Source organism: Apis cerana, linkage group LG1 (genome assembly GCF_029169275.1).
Source record: "Apis cerana isolate GH-2021 linkage group LG1, AcerK_1.0, whole genome shotgun sequence".
NCBI lineage: Eukaryota > Metazoa > Arthropoda > Insecta > Hymenoptera > Apidae > Apis > Apis cerana.
This window is the reverse complement of record NC_083852.1, coordinates 17,085,979-17,105,447: the sequence shown is the minus strand read 5'-3', so window position 1 is coordinate 17,105,447 and position 19,469 is coordinate 17,085,979. Positions and strand designations below refer to the sequence as shown.

General features: G+C 33.7%; 2 protein-coding genes and 2 long non-coding RNA genes across 59 annotated transcripts in view; 2 read left to right on the top strand and 2 right to left on the bottom strand.

Moving 5' to 3' along the window:
* Window positions 1-2,242, top strand: part of LOC107993542 (phosphatidylinositol 4-phosphate 5-kinase type-1 alpha) — a 31,492-nt gene extending 29,250 nt beyond the window's left edge. For 5 of the 7 annotated variants that reach the window (XM_062087330.1, XM_062084622.1, XM_062087449.1 and 2 more), the window contains one exon: window positions 108-2,242. In XM_062087330.1, coding sequence (XP_061943314.1) covers window positions 108-119 — 12 coding nt within the window. In that variant the 3' untranslated portion in view covers window positions 120-2,242. The remainder of the gene's footprint in view (window positions 1-107) is intronic. The other 2 variants (XR_009828766.1, XR_009832268.1) reach the window with 1 other exon arrangement.
* Window positions 2,243-3,256: 1,014 nt separating this feature from the next.
* The window catches only part of LOC107993544 (tropomyosin Per a 7.0102), a 34,948-nt gene continuing 18,735 nt past the window's right edge, over window positions 3,257-19,469 (top strand). For 14 of the 50 annotated variants that reach the window (XM_062072635.1, XM_062072789.1, XM_062072305.1 and 11 more), the window contains exons 1-4: window positions 4,727-4,862; window positions 7,467-7,626; window positions 7,957-8,082; window positions 18,632-18,765. In XM_062072635.1, coding sequence (XP_061928619.1) covers window positions 7,513-7,626; window positions 7,957-8,082; window positions 18,632-18,765 — 374 coding nt within the window. In that variant the 5' untranslated portion in view covers window positions 4,727-4,862; window positions 7,467-7,512. Of the gene's footprint in view, window positions 3,395-4,726; window positions 4,867-5,129; window positions 5,271-5,995; window positions 7,392-7,466; window positions 7,627-7,956; window positions 8,083-8,219; window positions 9,662-12,693; window positions 12,835-18,631; window positions 18,766-19,469 lie in introns of those variants that run through there. The other 36 variants (XM_062071565.1, XM_062071525.1, XM_062071255.1 and 33 more) reach the window with 8 other exon arrangements.
* Window positions 4,741-8,461, bottom strand: LOC133665948 (uncharacterized). Its single transcript, XR_009829429.1, has 2 exons — window positions 8,320-8,461; window positions 4,741-6,159 (listed from the first exon to the last, which is right to left on the bottom strand). It is a non-coding gene; the product is annotated as an uncharacterized LOC133665948 (long non-coding RNA).
* Window positions 10,661-16,759, bottom strand: LOC114576934 (uncharacterized). Its single transcript, XR_003696487.2, has 4 exons — window positions 16,213-16,759; window positions 11,938-15,859; window positions 11,709-11,830; window positions 10,661-11,213 (listed from the first exon to the last, which is right to left on the bottom strand). It is a non-coding gene; the product is annotated as an uncharacterized LOC114576934 (long non-coding RNA).

The window sequence follows — 19,469 nt, the reverse complement described above, 5'->3', positions numbered from 1 at the left end:
TATCCTTCACCCTCGGCGCACTTTATTTTCACTTTTTTTTTTTTTTTTTTTTTTTTTTACCGAAATTTTTTTCTTATCCTGGTTTCTTTTATTTACACCCGTTTCAGACCCACCTGTAATCAAGCGAAAATGAAGATAGTTATAAACAAAGAGTCATACAGAAAAGAAAAATACAAAATACAAATTTGTATGAGAGAGAGAGAAAGAGATAATTGACTGCAGAGCCTGTGAACCCTCGATGTTGGCGCATTTAGAAATCCTCCCCTTCCGGAATTAAATGCATACGTTGATGTAAGTTCAACACAAAAAGCAGGCGTATACAGTAGTGCGTGTTAAACTATATTTATAGAGTGTACCGAAAATATCTAATCACGGAAGAAAGATTTTTACATTTCCATGAAAAAAAAAAAGCAAATTGAAATTGAAAATTATTTTTCAACTGTATACTCTTCTTTGTATTATATCTTCGTTTAATATCTTTTGTTATTCTTTAATAATTTATTCTTTAATTTCTTCTCAGAAATACAAATTTCTATTCTATTTTTTGTTATTTTTTTTTTAATACAGTTTTCTATTGACAATACTATAAGAAAAAGATAATTTCGGAACACTTTATATTAGAGAATAAGAAATCGATTCGAGATACCATTTTTTGGATTCATTTCAGATTTTTCCACTTTTTCTTTAAAAAGTTTGAATAAATTGATGATACAAAAATCAGGAAACATCTCGAATCGATAATAGACAATTTAGTTATTTATTTTTCTATTACTTTACTGCCATGTATCGCCAGGAAGTTACAGTTTCCCTCGCAGGACTCTCATTCTGGCTCGAATGTACAGACAACGATGGATAAAACGCATGATTTATTAGATTCTTTTTCAGAAAGACTGCGTGCGTTTTTTTCTTTAGTTTGTTTTTTCTTTTTTCTTTCTTTTTTTTTTTTTTTTTTTTTGTATTATTGAATTCGTCATTTCTTCGATGAATCTTGATATTATACATATGATATTTCGATTATGTGCAGCTAGATTTTAAATCTTGTCGTAGAATCTTGAATCGAAAAGAGTGATTTAAAAAAAGATAGCAATATTTTTTTTAATATAATTATTGTCAAAACAGCTAGTGAATCCATTGAAAATTGTTCATTCCGTGGCTATATACGTGTACAGTGCACACTTTGTACATTTAAAGAATTAATATATTATCTTCGCTCTGTACACTAAGATTAGTCCGTGAATTTAAAATCTTGTTCTACCATTTTTAATCGTCCAATCGAAAATACTCAAATGATTGCATGATATTCGTTCAATGATCTATCTGAAATTTAAATTAATCTGATTAGTGATTTATCTTAAATTCTTCGCGCTACTTATTAAATAAAAATGAAGTGAAAGGAAGTTATGCACGAATCTTACAATATCGAATTCAACAAGAAATTCTTAATCGTTCACTTTATCCTACGATTAAACTTTTTCTCGAGAAGTTTCATTACGAAGTAAGATGTATGTATATCTCAAAATCGTTTAATTCCTTCGAATCGTGATTTTTATTCCATATGAATTAAATGGTTGCTCGATGATTATTTTGCGGAAAACCGAATTATGAAAAGAAGATAGATTCCATTCGCATTCTATTCGAATATAATGCAAGCATCCGGATCAACGAGTATTACCATCGAAAAAAACAAACAGAATCGTTTACATCGATTATGCATTCGGAACTCGGTACGCTTGAATATCTTTTAAGTGCTTCTCACGACGTTCCTCAAGAATTTCTAAAAAAAAAAAATAAAAAAAATCGTGTTATCACTGCTGTATATATATTTACTAGAGGATATTACGTGCATGTATAAACAGAGGTATATATGTTTGTATATTATAAATATGTACACACGAATACTTACACATGTTCACACACGCATACAGATTTACAAATGCCAGATTTTATCATGTACGTCGATGCATTTATTATAGCGCGTGCGATCCTGTGTATACTCTTGTATTTTCTTCGAGAGTCCAGAATCTTGATACCTCATTTTATTTATACACGGCCGATCGCAACGACAATGTACGATATAAGGGTGAATAAATTATTATTTCGTTCTATTTATTTATCGAGGGACTTATCGGTGGTCTTTCGTATAGAAAGTCCCCGAGTGTTATATGGGAAGATTTCGATCGATCTTCGAGGGAGATCTTCCTCTGGCAATAATGTTGTTATAATAATAAAGTTTGCAATTATATTTCCGTTGTAATTTGTATTTCTTCCTTCTTCATTTCTCTTTCATTCCTTGTCCTTTGATTTAGATTTAATCAACGATTAATCAAAGTAGAGATGAGTTGCAGATCTCGCGAGAAGAAATAAGATTTGAAAATATATACACGTGATTATTGGTTATATACAATAACATAATTTTTATTCCTATTGATCGATCACGCGTCAATTTCAATGAAAAAATTAAGGTGTATGACAAAGTAGGGGCTAACGAGAAGATGACTCAACTTACTTATAAAGGCTTATGTCGATGAAGTAGAATTAGGACAGAAGGTGCCTCGACCTCGTCGGTGCAATATATCCTGCATAAGGTAAGTATTAACTAAGGACGCGTACGTTGAAATAATGACAAACTGTTTTATAATAAGCATCCTAATTGTTACGATACAAGGTTGAATTTTCTGTTAATTGCAAGAATATCGCGATGATAACTCATTTATAATGCTTGATATAGCTCGGTGAAATTGAAATTAAATTAACGTGATTTCATTGAATTTTCAAATATCGAAAGATTATCGAAACTTTGTTATTTCATCAACGAAACATTTAATTTAAATTTTTTTAAAGGAATTATTCATTTTGCTTAATATTTTAGAGATTTTCTTTATTAATTCTAAGATATTTTTCGATAATATTTTAGGAATATTATCAATTTATGAAAATTTCATCTAATCTAATCGAAAAAATATTCTTTCTTTTTCTTCGATTGAAGAATATCAATAACAAATATTAATTTAATACGTTATAATATTATAAATATAAATTCTGTTAGATATCAGAGATAAACAAAGGCATCGTATTCATTGACTTTTAACCGCAATGATCGGTATTTAAGAAGCATGTTTGTATACGCACACGAACCAGTACTTAAACAGACGGTATATGAGTCAAGGCTGCGGAGGGACCCTTACCTACTTTTTCCTTTTACGGTATTGAATCGGACCGATGAATGTACGAGATGTGCTGACCGATAAATTTACGCAAAGGATTTCGCGTGTGGACAAATTACCCGGTGAAATTTTCGTTCCCATCGAGAACACGTTCCGTTAAAATTAAGTCGTCGTATCGAAACGGCTACCATATAAAGTTTTACGAAGAGTTCCAAGAGTTTAAATCTAACGTAAGTATTTTGAGCGTAAAATACGAACTACTTCCATCGATCGATATCGAAGTTTCGACGAAAATGGTAATTTCGAAAGTGCTCGAATTATTCGTTAAATCTCGAAATAATTGCGCAAACGGCGAAGCTAAAAGCGTTGTCCGAGTCATTCCGAATTGACCATGACACGAGTTGTTGATTCAAGGAGATCGAGTGAGATGCCTATAACCCCAATGCCAAAATTATCGAAGCCGAATATTAGGATTTTCTTGTTGGATACATGTATGTATTATTTCTCCGTTAAATATTTTAATCTCACACTTCTGCGTTATACCCAGGCAGTTTATCGATATTGATTAAGTAATCTCTTCGACTTCTATCTTATCTTCCGATGAATTATCGATATCTCTTTTGATTGAAAATTAAGCGATCGAAGGATATCCGAGTTTTTCTAAATATGCAGCAACCTTGCAGCAATCTTGATGACTTTGATCTTGGTATCTATAGGGAAACATCGGAAACTAGATCAAGGAATTGCGTAATCTCGAATTGATCTCTTCTTTTAGCAAAACGGTTTTACTTTCTCTCCAGCTACGATTTCTTTTTAAAATTTTCCAATAATTCTTATCTAACTACTTTTTTTAAATCGTATCGTAATCTATTTGCTATTTTATTACAATCTGATTATGCGTTAATATTGCTGCTTATTATCAGATAACTGTTAAACGTCTATTATTGTTCTATTACAATTTAATATTTTGTAATATAAAAATTTATAAGGTATTAAAGATACTCGATCATTTTGCTACTTCACTGAAATCCATCCAACTCCATATTATTATTATCATCTCTTCTATATAATCTATATCTTGTAAGATATCGAATTTCTCAAACTAACACTTTTTTTAAACCGCAACTATTATCATTCCATCACAAAGAATCCTCTTTCAAAGAAGCTGGTTCTTTCTTGGTATCAATTCTTTTTTCTTAAAAATCGTACGGAGCCTTATAAATGTATTTTAATTATGAAATGAATCGAATATCAATTCTCTTCCATATCAGTTCTCCATTTCTTGACATCACGTTGGCCAAGAAGAGGTCCAGGGCGCAGAGTGAAAATAAGCATCGGCCCGATCGGCGTCGAATCATCGCCGATTCTAAAGATAAATTCCGCGGTGCGGTGTACGTTTTCACAGGCCCGTACGTAGAAAATCCTCAGCGTGGATCTCTCTGTGTGCACACATCGATGGTGGTAGGGATACAATGTTCGAGAACGAGAAGGAGCAACAGGCAGAGAGAGAAAGAAAGAGAGACCGCATCCTGGCGAAGCGACGTCATTTTCGTCTTTTATGATCGCGAGAAGAGAAGCCCGCGAGAAAAGGTGGGAGCCACGACGAACGGTTGTAGCCGAAGCTTTCAGCGGCCAGTCGAGACTTAGCCTGCGAGTCAGACGCATCCCAGACGACGAACAAACCTGAATACTTGCCCCGTGAGTAAGCATGTGCACTTTTTTCAGTCCGTACCACGTCCGATGCACAACGAGTTTTCGCCTTTCGACCTCGCGTTTCTTTCAGGACCTTTCCTGGATCCGCACGATCGTGACTCTAGTTCCCTCTAAAATCGTGTATATGGTGTGTGTGTGTGTGCGCTTTGTGTGAACGAGGAAAGTGATGTGTATGGATACACAAAAGTGAAGAGGGACCAAGGAAGAATTCGAATAGAGGCGGGTGATCTCGTAGATCGTGAGAGATTTCGTTTTTACAGTTGAACCAAGTGATAAATGAAACTTGGCTTGTCTTGAGCCTTTCGTCTCTTTTTTGATTGGTAGACACATTAAGTTGATCGTTAAATTGTCGTAACTGGAACGTATATCGAAATACGCCCGCATTCCACGAAGGCAAGTTTGAAAAACGATCGGTTATTATGCAAATTTCGGCGCTCGTTTCGCAACGTGGTGGCCCGCGACTTGGTGTCACCCATCGTGCAGCCACGGTGATATCAGAAATATGTGCGTGTGACTCATAAAAAATTTCAAGTATTCACGCGTAACCGCTGTGACAACATTGTTCCAGACTACCGATCTCCTTGGTGTACCGGGAGTAGACAGGAATTTCTAGCTACGAGATAGCAGATCGCGGTCACGATGTTGTTCCGGACGCTCACTGATAACGAATTCTCGAAAGAACGAATGCACGCGTTGCTCTATATTATCTTTTTTTTTAATATTCTGTGCACAGGGTCGATGAAATCGGCAGAGCAACAGTGCGATCCTAGAATCATCCACGATTCATTGGTTGACAATGATAGGTCGAAAATCATTGGCGCCACAACTCGTTATATTTGTGTGTTTTATTTTAATCGAATAAATTTATAAAAATATTCAATTTCTATTTCATGATCTAGGTCGTATTCTTTTACAAATTTCTTATTTGCTCCAAAAGAGATGTAGAACAATCTTCATTCGTAATGTATGTGGATTGTGCAAAAAATTTCCAGATCAAGTGTCAGAAATCGTAGCAATAGTAGACTATGGTAGGGAGGAAAATTTTCTTTCGAACGTAACAAGACACCGATCCGAATGGAGTAACGAAACTCGGCTATGCGTAACCCGAAAAGGTTCGACGGCAGGCGACTAGCGACGATTCCACCCTCTCCTCTCACGTGTAAAAATAACCCTCTCGTTTGATACAAGCTTCTTTACAATCCGGCAGCTCGGCTTATTTTTTATCCAAAGTTATTTCGACCGAGTGCTCCGTAACTTTCGGTAGGTCTGACTTCATCGAAATCTATAATCCAAAACAAAAGTTATTATATTATATTTTTTAAATTTCATATTTTGTTTTTGTGATTTTATTACATTTAGTATGATAAAAATAATGGTATCATCGATTTGGATTAGATAGTATTTAAATTCCATAGAGTAAAGGGGAAGTGATGACGCGAAAGGGTTCATTTCTTCGGAGCATTATGTCTAGAATTTCTGTTTCTTTGAACTGGTTGGAACTCTGTTTCTTTTCTCTCTCTCTTTCTCTCTCTCTCTCTCTCTCCTCTTTATATATCTGGTATCTCTGATTACCAGTAAGCCAGGAATCGTACATACTCGCTCATATAGAGGATATGATACGAATGCAAGAATTCATGCAATCCAATACATCAAAGAACTTCATTCTCTTCTTTTTTACTTAAATACCAAATTTCACTTTCAAACCTTCAAAACTAAAGAAAGATCAAAGAATGATGTCCTTGATTAAAATTTCACTCCTGACCGGTCCAAAAAGAAAACATGATTCTAAAAACAGTGCTGGTAGGAGTGTCCGAAGGAAACAATGTCTGGAATGTTTCCATGAAGAAAATTAACCCGTTCGTGGCTCTGTCCTGTTGACCATATCGGTCTCTCCCGCTTCTCGCGATGCATCGGTTTCGCTCGTGTAACGAAACGAGCGCATAAAATGCGAAAGCATGCCTGCGAAGGATCTTCTCCTTGGTTTCGCCTCGGTTCGTCCTGTAGGATCGCATACCTGAATGTCTGACGTCACGAGTGAGGAAGAAAGACGCCTCGGAGCAGCGAAGACGTTTGATTTTATATATACGGACACGGTACAGAGCCCGGGCCTTCTTGAGCAAGAACCTGCCTCTATAAATAGGATATCCGGTCGTTCGCTAATTATACTTCGATGCATGCTGTCCGCATAGCGAGAACTTGCGCGAATTCTCTGTCGAATTGTGCGATTTCCTCGATAATTATCACTGCTATGTCTCTAAGGATAAATGAGATGTTGGAACGAAAAAAAAAAAAAAAAAAATGAAAGAGAAAAAAGATTTCGAAGAAAAATGAAAAAGCATGACGATTAAAACGGATCGCGGTTAATTGCATTCGTAATTCGTCTCACGGTCATTGAAATCTGCGGCGCGATGAACGCGCGCGAACTCGACCGTTCTCCCTGGGAATCGATCGAGTTCCCCGGAACAGGGTGCAGAAAATTAAAAAGTACAATTTTGTCGATCGAAGATAAAGCGTGTATGGGAAGCAAGATGATGAATACGCATTCAAGAGCGCAAGTATGATAATAGTCACGCTTCGATAATGTTGTAGATACGTTTTTTTTCTCGTGAACGAGTGAACAAATCAAACCGCCACCATGGACGCGATCAAGAAGAAGATGCAGGGAATGAAGCTGGAGAAGGACAACGCGATGGATCGCGCGTTGCTTTGCGAACAGCAAGCTCGCGATGCGAACGCGCGAGCCGAAAAGGTAAATTTTCAACATTTTCAAGTTATTATAATGCAAAGAATTAAAACTTATGACGAATTGAGAATTTATAAGTGACTTGATATAATATAAAAATATCGTAAACGTCTGTTTATCTCTCACATGTAGTACAGAATAAAAATAGCGATGAATAATCGCGTCGTAATAAAAATGCGATATATGATTGGTAACCGCGTTCAAAAATTTTAATTATAGATTTGGAACTTTTTGGTGCCTATATAAATCGCTATAATATAATTTTACGGATTAAATATTATTATTGTTTGTGGTAAATGAATTGTTCGATATATAACATTTTTTTGTTTAATAAAGGCTGAAGAAGAGGCGCGCGCCTTGCAAAAAAAGATCCAGACCATTGAAAATGAACTCGATCAAACTCAGGAGGCTCTTATGCAGGTCAATGCCAAACTTGAAGAGAAAGACAAAGCGCTACAAAACGTAAGTTAATTGTAATATTCATTATTAAATAATTTAAATTTCAAATTATATTTAAGTATTTTTAATAATTGGAGTTTACTTAATTTACATAAATTAGAAAAAATTGAAAAATTCATCATAAAAACATTTCAGTTAGAATAAAAAGAATAATTTCATTCGAAAAAAACGTAAAAAAATAAACTCAACCGGTTTTCAAAGGTAAAAACCCACAATTCTTATCAAACAATGTGCTGTTACCGACAGAGTAATGACGTCTAAGTGCCATAAGATGTCGCAGCAATCGTGCGCAAGCGCCTCACGAGGGATGAGTAGATTCCTTGCGAAGTAAGCGCACAGTCGAGCGTTAGTACGCGAAGCTGCCGTTTCGTTTGTTCGGCGGTTCTCGGCAAACTTCGGTTTCGTATTGTAATTGACGGGTAGTAGGGGTAACCTGGATCGAGCATAGAGTAATAGACAGAGAAAGAGAGAGAGAAAGCAAGATAGAAATCAGACCAGGACGGTGCAGAGAGCGGAGACCAGCGTGTCTCCTCTCGTGCATGCGTTCGCTTGTCAGGACTGTGTGTGTGTATATACAACACAAAGAAAGAGACAAAAAGACGTATGCGTGGCGCGGTGAGAAACGTGTTACGAACAGTGACAGACAAGATGGCGGTGTACTTTGTGCAGTGGTAGTAATAGTGGTGCGTAGAGCACATTAAAAAGAGTAGTGGAACGAAGGGGGTTAGTAAAGGGTTGGCAGCTGGTTAGTATGGAACCAGCTCTGACGTCGACCACGAGACGTCGCGGTCATCAACATCATCCGCGACACGCTACGCGCCGACGTCTCGACGCCTCCAGCAGAGGACCCGCGCAGTGTGGCCCTGCTGATATCGTTAAAGATACGGCGATCAGAAACAATGAAACATCAACAACTACAACGTCACCGAAGCTTGATGAAAAAAGCAATGTCATCGATACAGAATGTTCCACTGCGGTGACAGTGCCCACAATCGGCACGAGGTGGCTTCGTGATCCGACGGCCACGGTGTCTACGAAAGATGTAACATCGAATGAAGATTCAAACAAGATAAAATACAATCTTGAGCATGATAGAGAAGAAAACATCCGTCATAGGCTCGCGCAGTGTAGTCTGGATGTTGACGAACGACACGAACAATTTGTTCGTAAAAGAAACGAAAATGAGAGCTTTGATAGTTATAAAATGGAAAAAGTATTGGACAATTCTGAATCAAAATCATGTGAGAATGAAATATGCGAAAACGAATATAATGAAGAAAAGAAAAACAATGAAAATTCGCCAGAGCCTGAGCACGCGGTCGCGAGGGCTCGCGGTGATGGAAACTCTGACGACGAATCAACTAATGTCGAGGAGGATCCTGAACTTGCTGAACTTGCTAAATTGAGATGTCCTAGCGAAAGAACTGAGGTACAAGCTGAAAGAGAAGCTAAAAGAAGAAAAAGATGCGCTGATTATCCTGGATTAGCTTTTGGATGGTCTATATTCTCCAGCGACACAATGATGAAATTCGGTCTCATAAGGAACGAATTGCAGAATATTATGGGAAACCAGCTAAAACGGGTCAGTATCGTATGATACAATGTTGCCGTACCCGGTATGTAGATATGTGTAATTGCGTGATGCAAGGTCACTGCATGATATGACCTTGATGCGCTTTAACGTCGGTCAATGGGTTCTTGTGGGTCATTCGGTCATTGATAACAGAATAGGATAGTCGCCTATCAAAATCTCGCTTTCTCTCTCAAACTATATACCGTCCATATTTTTGTCTCTTTTGCGTTTTTTGACTTACACAACATTTTGTCGAATGAGGTAATCTTCATGAATTCGATACCTTATATGGTGAGAACGGGTTAAAAATACGTGTGCAGTTAGGTTAGGTGATCTAGTGGTTACCCACGGTGACGTTACAGACCATTTAATCGTTGCTCGAATAGGTTTACGAAGTAACAGACAGCTCTCGTGTTACTCTTTCTGTTTTAATTATACGCTCTTTTCTACCGTTCATCCTGGAAAATAATCGGACCGCCACGAATACTGATTAGAGAAAGGCCGATTAAAACATCGGAATTTCTGTCGTTGCCAAGTGGAAATCGAAATCAGTTCATATTATCGTGCGTTAAATGAATAATGTATTACTATTTATGGCGGTCATATAATAATACTTAAGAGATTATTAACAACGAGACTTCTTACGGCCTTAACGATGCTCGATCGTCCGACAAAGAATACTTATTGTATAAGGTTACTGAACGAAGACAATGGGTTAAACATGATTCCAATTGGTACGATAAATGGCATTCTTATTTAGTCGACACCAAGCTGCAGTTAATGCGAATCCTTAAATTATTTACAATCGTCGTATTTACATCAAGCATTGCAATATGTTTTCATAAATCCTTTTTTAGTATAATCCCCATTTTTCGTTTAAATATGACAGGTATATGACAGGTATAAATATAACAGATATAAATATGACAGTGAATGCAATGCTGCCAATTGTACATTATATTTCAGAAATAACTTAATCCAACAACAAGAAAAAATCTGCTGTAAAAATTTTCTAGATTCATAATTCATATAATTTTATTCTTCTTTCTCTTTGATAATTATTAAAAATCTCTAATATTTTTTAAATATTTCTAAAAAATCTAAAAATGATTACTCAAATAAAAAATTATTTTCATACATAAATAAAAAATATTTTTGCAAATCATTTTCAATATCCTGCACTATGTTAAACATGAAGAGTATTCGTCAACATTCTAAAAATACATGGCTGTTAGTATACGGATCCAGTAACTTTTTTATTCGACACTTCGAGAGAGCATTGCGTAAGCATTGCTCCCGGAATGCGTTCTTACAAATCTGTTTCGTTATAAGCATTTATAAATCGGTGACAAAACAGAAAGTTGCAAAATATTTATAACATATTGCACGGAAATTTGGAGCATGTCTGCGATTCGTTGTCGACCTTTGAAACAAGATCCGTTTCTTTACCGCTTATCTTAGTCAATATTTACACGTCACATTTTCTACGTTTTCATATCAATGTGCTGCCATCTATGCTTGCATTATTAGCATAATCATCTTGTGGATGAATCTATAAATTCTAAAATTCAAATTTGATTGATTATTTTTAATTCGATATTAATGCGAGATTTGCATAATCTTTAAATTTCAAATAGAATAATTGAATATTAAATAGATTTTGTTAGTTCTCTAAAAATGCATTTTAAACTTTATTTATATTGCAATCATTTTTTAATATTTATATTTTTTTTAACTTTTTTGTATTTTCATTTAAAGAACATTTGATTTATTTTTTGCATTTATATATAAAATATAAGTTTAAAATTCGATAAGTAATAATAGTTATATTTTAATATAATTTAATTTTGTTACACATATTAATAATTAAAATTAAAATTAATATAAATAATAAGAAACTTTATAAAACTCATTTAAACTATAAAACTCATAATTTTGATTAAAACTGCATTGTAAATTAAATTGATTTTTTTCAAAACTATATTTTTGAATTAAATGATTGCAATATATTTTTAAAAAAATATTAAATTAATTATGTAATTTATTTCTTACTTACCATTTGTAATTACGCTTAAATATCATAATGGAATATACTATTTCAGCTAAAATTTAAATTATTATTTAATTTAAATTCGTTATATTCAATTTTTTTATAATCGTAGCTTTATTAAATTCCTTCTGAAACGTATAATAAAGTATAATTTATTATTAGAGGTCATATAACTGTTGTACTATTGATCTTTATTATTATTTAAATTTGCGAGTCACTCATTCATCATACTTACTTTTAGTCATAAAATCTAAACCGACAATTATTGGAAACGATCATTCTGTCGAAGAAAGATTACGTTCATACTTGAAATTATCATTGATGCGTAGAATAAACGTGCATTGCCCCTCATTACGGATGAAAAAGTAGAAGAAGTGAAACAACGCAGGAATTGTTGTCGACCGTCCATTCGAACGGTTGGGCGCGCTCGGGACGGGCGCGGTATTTCCGGGGCTCTGCGCGCGACGACACGTCGATCGGCGTAGCGATACTTGGCGTGCGCATCATGCTTCGTGACACGGTCATGAAAAGAAAAAAAGAATAATTAATCAATGAACTAAATATTTTTAACAATAGACATGATTAAATACAAAGCATTTGGATGATAACATCAATTGCGACTTGGTTAAATGGAAATTTTTTATTAAATATTTTGGAACAGGCGTCGTTAAGGGCAAGGGACTATTTGATGTCCGCACAATGTTAGCGCGCATGCGCGTCCTGACCGGGGGCAGCCATCTTGCTTTCCAGTCAACAGCAGCCAGTGGTCGTCAGTGTACGACAGCTCGAAGGCTACGAAACTCTCTTTCGCACGGGTACCGGTCGTTTCTCGTACCCTGACATACTTGGTCTTCGTACGTCGTATTCACCGGCTATCTTAGATTCTTGACTTTTTGTTTACAGTACAAATATTACCTCGATCCATACACGAGATTCGTAATCGCGACGTTTATAAGTGAGAAAACGCTAACACGCGCGAATATTCAGCAGCATGTCGACGCAAGTGCAGGGCACCCTTCTCGACGTGCTCAAGAAGAAAATGAGGCAGACTAAGGAGGAAATGGAAAAGTACAAGGACGAGTGCGAGGAGTATCAGAAGCGGCTGCAGGTGGAAGTGATACGCCGCGAGGAAGTGAGTGAAAAAATTACCTCATGACCGTATCTCTTCCAGTTCCATCGTACACGAATTAGCTCGACTGATATAAAATTTTTAGTTGAGGATATGTTTCAAGTTTTTCTTTCATTTCACTTATTTCCGTGGCATAACCTATGCGATATCCTACAAATCCATTGATTGTTATATGACGCTTGAATAGCGACATGAATTGAGTATACGACAAGAAGAAATTCAGTGAGTTTTGTTGATTTGGATACTTAGTATATATATTCATGTGAAATGCACAGATTCTAAACACAGATTGATTCGTCTCGTGATCAGCTCGTTCTGCGATTAATTTCATTGTGGACTCGTACTATATGATTCGCGGCGTGTCTTTACCGGAAATATGGTGCTCAACTTCATGCCATTCGTTTGGAAAAGTATCGATCGGTTCGCGTCAGAGAAATTTTTATCAAGGATAATGGATACAGTCAATCAAACGACATGTTAGCCACATCTGACATGTTAATTTAAAAATGTAGAACATCAATCTTCCCCGAAGTCGATGGACTTTCGATAAAAATCCTTTTCTCTTTTACACAAAACGCCAGAGCCGGCATCCACACAGCTATAGGATCGATCGTGAGTGTCAGGCACGTCGTCGTCAGGCTGGGTTGTGCCTCTGGAGAGGGCAGTCAGGGGGTATAGAAGGGATACCGACTCGACTCACACTCGAGACATTCTTGATACAACTTACTTGAGAGGACTTACTTGAAAACTTATTTCTTCTATTCTTGAGCCTTTATTGAATAACTTTATGCTTCGAAAAACATAGTAAAGTTATTTATCAAGAACGCAATGCGCTAAACCGTTAACCGTTTAACTCTTAACCGATCGTATCACTCATTTTCAAGCTGACATCTATCCATATCATATCATTCGCATGAAAGCATGCGGGATTGTCGGTCGATTTTTATGTATATGATCATACGATCATACAACGATTCGCATATGCAAAGTTCTTTTTGTAATATTATTTTCACAACATGATCTGATAAGTTTTTTAGGACAATTACATTTGCATTGATATATGTCAAGTGTAAAAAATTCTAATTTGTTTTTTAATTATTTTGTTATGAATCAAAAATATGAAAAATTGAATAAAAATATAAAGTAGTTTATTTAAAAAATATTTCATATAAATCTTATAAATATAAGTATGCAATGTGTACGTTAATAAAGGAAAGATCGATGAAGAGTGAGGGTGTAGTCTAGGTATAAGCGTTCATCAGCCTCGATTTAACGGATTTACACCACAATCTTGTTTTTGCTCTTTTCTTTTTTGCTGGCAGACTGGTGGAACGTAATATGCATAGCTTCTAGTAAAGGTAGTCGCTGGAAATATTCTAGTATATAAAATATTCAAATATTACGAATAATATGTATCATTTAAATTATTTAAACACAATGGTTTTAATCTTCTACTTTTTTTCTGTGTTTATGATTTTAAATTTAAACATTTCTCTCTCAAAGTCAAATTTCAATCTGTACGAATTATCTGTATTTTTTTTTCTTTCCGATTATTACAATGCTTTCAGTAATCGAATTCATGATCAAGTTTCAAGAATCTATTAGACGAGTGACTTGTTGAAATTTCAAAGAAGAGTATTAGCACAAGAAATTCGTATCCAATTCTATTTAACGCATGCTTACGCATCAAAAACCATTGTTTGTCTTTTTTGTATTAAGAAGACATTACTGACTATTTCTATATATATATATATATATATATATATATATAATCATATATCTGTGTTGTATTATTTATCCAGATGATATTTAAAATCATCTACGCTACAAAATCGAACGTTTTATTTTCTTACGGAAATCTTTTCATCCCTTATCAAGAAAACCTATCATAAATTTTAATATCCTATTCTTTCATTCCTAATTGAACGTTCCTTCGTTTCTTCGTTTCGTGACTAATTTTTGCAAAATCATTAATGAAAAAAATAATTAAATCATTATCTTGTTTTTTGTAAAACGGAAATATATAGGATGTCTAAGAATGCTCAATATTAAAAAAATATTTTAGAAGAAAATTATCTTTGTTTTATTATCATATTATATTTATTGTTTGTTTTTGAAATTTTATTTCAATCCATTAATAAATAATATAAATGAAGTAGGTCATAAATTTTAAATTATATAGAAAGATCATTTATCTTAAAAATATAAAGAGTCAGCACAATATGTCTTCTAATTCATTCTAAACAAATATCAAATCCTCTTTCATAAATCACAGTAAATCTCAGTAACAATTACAAGGAACTATTTACACAAGGACCATTTTCCTTGCCCATTATATCTTGTAGATTAACCTTGGATAGTCTCCGAAAAATGTCAGTGTATGTATTTCCAGTGACGTTGTTCGCTTTCTGCCGCTGACGTGTCGCTGTCCTAAAAGGCCAACGAATAGAAGCTCGGTGAAGCTTCACTAACAAGCTTTTGTCATTGAGCAATGAAGTGCACTGCCGTGTATGCAGCTCCCTCGTTCATTTTTCTTCCTTTTCTCTTCTTCTTCTTCTTCATTCTCTCGTCTAATAGAAACTAGATAACCAGCGCCCGCCACATTGTGAAGATTTATCTCGTGGTATAATACCGCGGGTTCGGTTCATTGATTTATCCGACATCGACAGATTTAGCGCGTATCGTGAAAGTGATATTACGTACGAGCTGTACGACAGCACGTGGCGTCTCTTTTATTGAGAAGTTTATATAATCGAACCTTGATTGTCCTCCTCTTAGGGATAGATTTATTAATAAACAAATAAACATCGATCCATCCATCTTTGTAGTCCATTAATAATATAATTTTTATTGATTTTAGCATATTAGCAATTAATCGATCGATGATATTTTGGTTGGGAATGTTTTTAGAAAAAATTAGTGTATGATGTTTCTTCATTTCTGAATCCAATCTAATGTTTTCTCATTTTTCAATTTCTCTCAAAAAAAAGCGATCTTGCAAATTAATTGAATAATACCGTTACTCCGTCTGAAATTCGGATTACATTATTTAGAATTCCCGTTGTAATATTAAAGCTACAATAATTTTATATCTCAAATCAATTTGTTTTTAAAAAGTTTTTAGAAAATAATATCTAATTGCTATTAAGGATGAAATATTAATAAGAATAAATATTATAACTTTTAAGAATTAAAAGTAATTTTTCTTTTCAATGATTATAGGAAAATAAAAAAATAAAATTAATTCACTTAATTTTTTAAAGTATTGTTAAATAAATTCATCTAAATAATATATAAACACAGTAGTAGAATCGTGTTGAATTAACAGAATGTAATGGAAGTAACGGAGGGTGATCGTTGGCGGAAGTTTGGCACACTTACCAACATTACCTATGATCGACGAGACCTGTTCGGTTGTGCCAGTATGCGTGGGCGTGTCGGTTTCTTCCGAACGCAGAATCATAGATGCACAGCTTGATAGAATCGATTGATCGGTTCTATAACGGAAATACGCGAGACCGGAAGTGGCTCGTGCGCCAGGTTAAAATATTACACACCGTGACGGATTATTCCGGTCGGTAATTTAACCGACTATATGGTCTGGATACGAATTATAACATTGTATGAACAGGCATAGGCGTAACCTCCGGTTTGTATGAATCATTTTAAATAGAAGGAACAATGATATCAATGAAGTTCATGATAATATAACTTTCGGCTTTGTTTACACTTTCATGAATGATATAAAATGATATTATTATAAAAAAAAACAAGAATAAGTTATACTACAAATTATATCAATAAAAAGATAAAGTATACATTGCCTTAATTTATGTTAATACAATTTAATAGTTTTCAATTGTTATTAAATCGTTAATAATTGCTTGAACAAATTATGTTAAAGGCAATGTTAGGCAAGATCTGAATGAAAACTTTTATCATCTAATCATGAAATCATAGATAGAAGAATCAATCAATTCCAATTATATGAATTTGTTTGTCTTTCATCATCGATTTCAAAATTGCCTATTTTTTCGTACAAATGAAAGCAATGATATTAATCAATTCTATGAAAGATATGATAACCAGAATCGCAAAAGGTATTCTCGTTATCATTGTTTTCCTTCAATTTTTATGCGTCATCGTCAAGGAGGAGTTACAGGCGTGTCGAATCAGTCCGGATGTGAAATGTTGGTGGTGTGTGATCGAAGAGTGGCACGTGCATGAAAGCGCGGGCAATGCTTGGTTCACGCACATTGAATTGGGATTTATCCGCTCGACGTACAATCGATGCAGGTGCAGCCGCCGCAAACGAGGACAAGGGCCTCGAATTGCGTAGAGACGAATACACACGTAATCAAGAGTTAAGCAATTTACATTTGTAAGGGCGAGCATGGTTCGTTTGACGTAATAGTAAAACGATGAGACTATCTTTTGAATGAGTTACAATTTCGAGTTTTAATTGGAGAATGTTTAGAGTTTATTTTGAATAGATTAATTTAAATTCTTAATTCTTACAAATGTAATTTCCTTTAGAAATTGTTTATTTATTATGAGCGTGAATCATAATATTTATCGATAAAGATACGATATCAGAAGTAGCTGATTAAAAAATAAATGTTGATAAATATTTTTATAATAAGCCTATACGTTATAAATAAATAATATCTATCTCTACTTCATTTATCCTAATACATAAAGTTCTTTTATATAATAATTTAATGAGAAAATATTTTAAAATAAATATATAATATTATATGATATACAAAAACAATGTTAATTTCATAGAAAATTATTCTAAACAGAAATTAACATCTCCGTGGAAAATCTTTAAAAAACAATGATTTCTCTACTGAAAATCATATCATAAAATAAAATAAGTGAAATAAAATAGAAATTTATATGAATGTAATTATACGAAATCAAGTTTTATGTTAGATATTTAATTCATGTTAAATTATTTTTTAAATTAAATAAAATAAATATAATTTTGTTTATTTCATAATCATTGATGATTTTCTATGAGACAATCGTTTTATTTCTAAACAGGAATATGAGGTTACTCGCGTGAAAATGCACGTGGATGCTGCGAAAAACGTCCATTCAATTAAATCAATTGTAGCTATGAGCACGAGCTCTAAAGGAAGGAAGCTAGGGTCATTGATATGCGAACGGAGTAAAGACCTTGGCGATCTCGCAACTGATTCGTTCCTAATTGCGAATCCTAATCACGTGTTATGTGTTCGTGATCGGTAAATTTTTATTTTTATTTATTTTTTTTTTTTTTTGGAAATAATTTTTTCCTTTTTATATATTTATTATTTTTCATTTCACTTATTGGTTCTTTTCTTCGTTTATAATGCAAGGATAAAAAAATTCTGTATCGAGTTAAAAATAATCGATGCAGTCGCTGTCAATCAATGACGATAACTTATCTAAAGTTTAATCTTAACTTTGTTCGTTTACATTACGTTAATGAATTTATTACAACCTTGTAACTCACCAGTTAAAAAATTGGAACGATAACTATTGTTTTTACAACTATAAAGAGGAAGTGTATAATGAGGATGTGTCATTCATAAAGTCAAAGCCTTTCACTATCATAATTTTTATCAATGCAAATGTTGTCTGTTTTTAAATATCACAGTATCGCTTAAAATATATACGAATAACAATAAATATTTTTTATCTATTTGTCAAAATAAAAACAAAAAAAAAGATAAAGAAATATGAATTTCAAAAATCAAATTATTTAAAAAAAAGTTCTTTGACCTAAAAATATTTTTTCCTTTTTTTATAGGCTGAATCCGAAGTAGCCGCTCTGAATCGTCGTATCCAATTGTTGGAGGAGGATCTCGAGAGATCGGAGGAACGCCTTGCAACAGCCACTGCTAAATTGGCAGAGGCGTCGCAAGCAGCGGATGAGAGCGAACGGTAAACGAATTCCACATTTTTATAGTTTCTCCGCAATAATACTTGGAGCACGTACGACCACGTAAATCTTATAAATATCCGTTCGTTGACGTATCTTTTTTGCTACGCACATCGATGGATATTTATAAAAAGATTTATAAAAAGAAATTGTTCAGTATAATAACTCAATGGACAGATAATAACAACCTCCTTCTTCAATTGATTCATAAATAAAAGTTCGATTCATATTTTTTTTGATATTTATAAAATCAATTTGTTAATAAAACTATTGAAAGTTATAATCTTATTAAAAAGTATAATGAAAAAAAATGGAATTTTTGTAATGGGTTATTATTATCTATCCTCTATGAGATTATGAGATTATTTAACGTGATAGCTGAAGATTTTTAATTCTTCACAATATCTACTATTTTATTCTTAGTATATCTTATAAGTATTAGAATAATATATAATTCCTGAATGTGAAAATTAAAATAAAATAAATATATTAGCTAATTTTAAATTAGCATTACACACGTTGAATTTTCTATTGAAATTATTGTAAAGGAAATTGAATTTGATCTATAAAATATTATTAATTTTGTTGTGAGAAAATTTCAATTAAAATAATTTTTTAGAATCCAATAAAATAATATTCAACTATTTAAAATAATTAAATTATATCTCTTGCTTAAAAATGAAAATAATTTTTAAAATTTTTATTT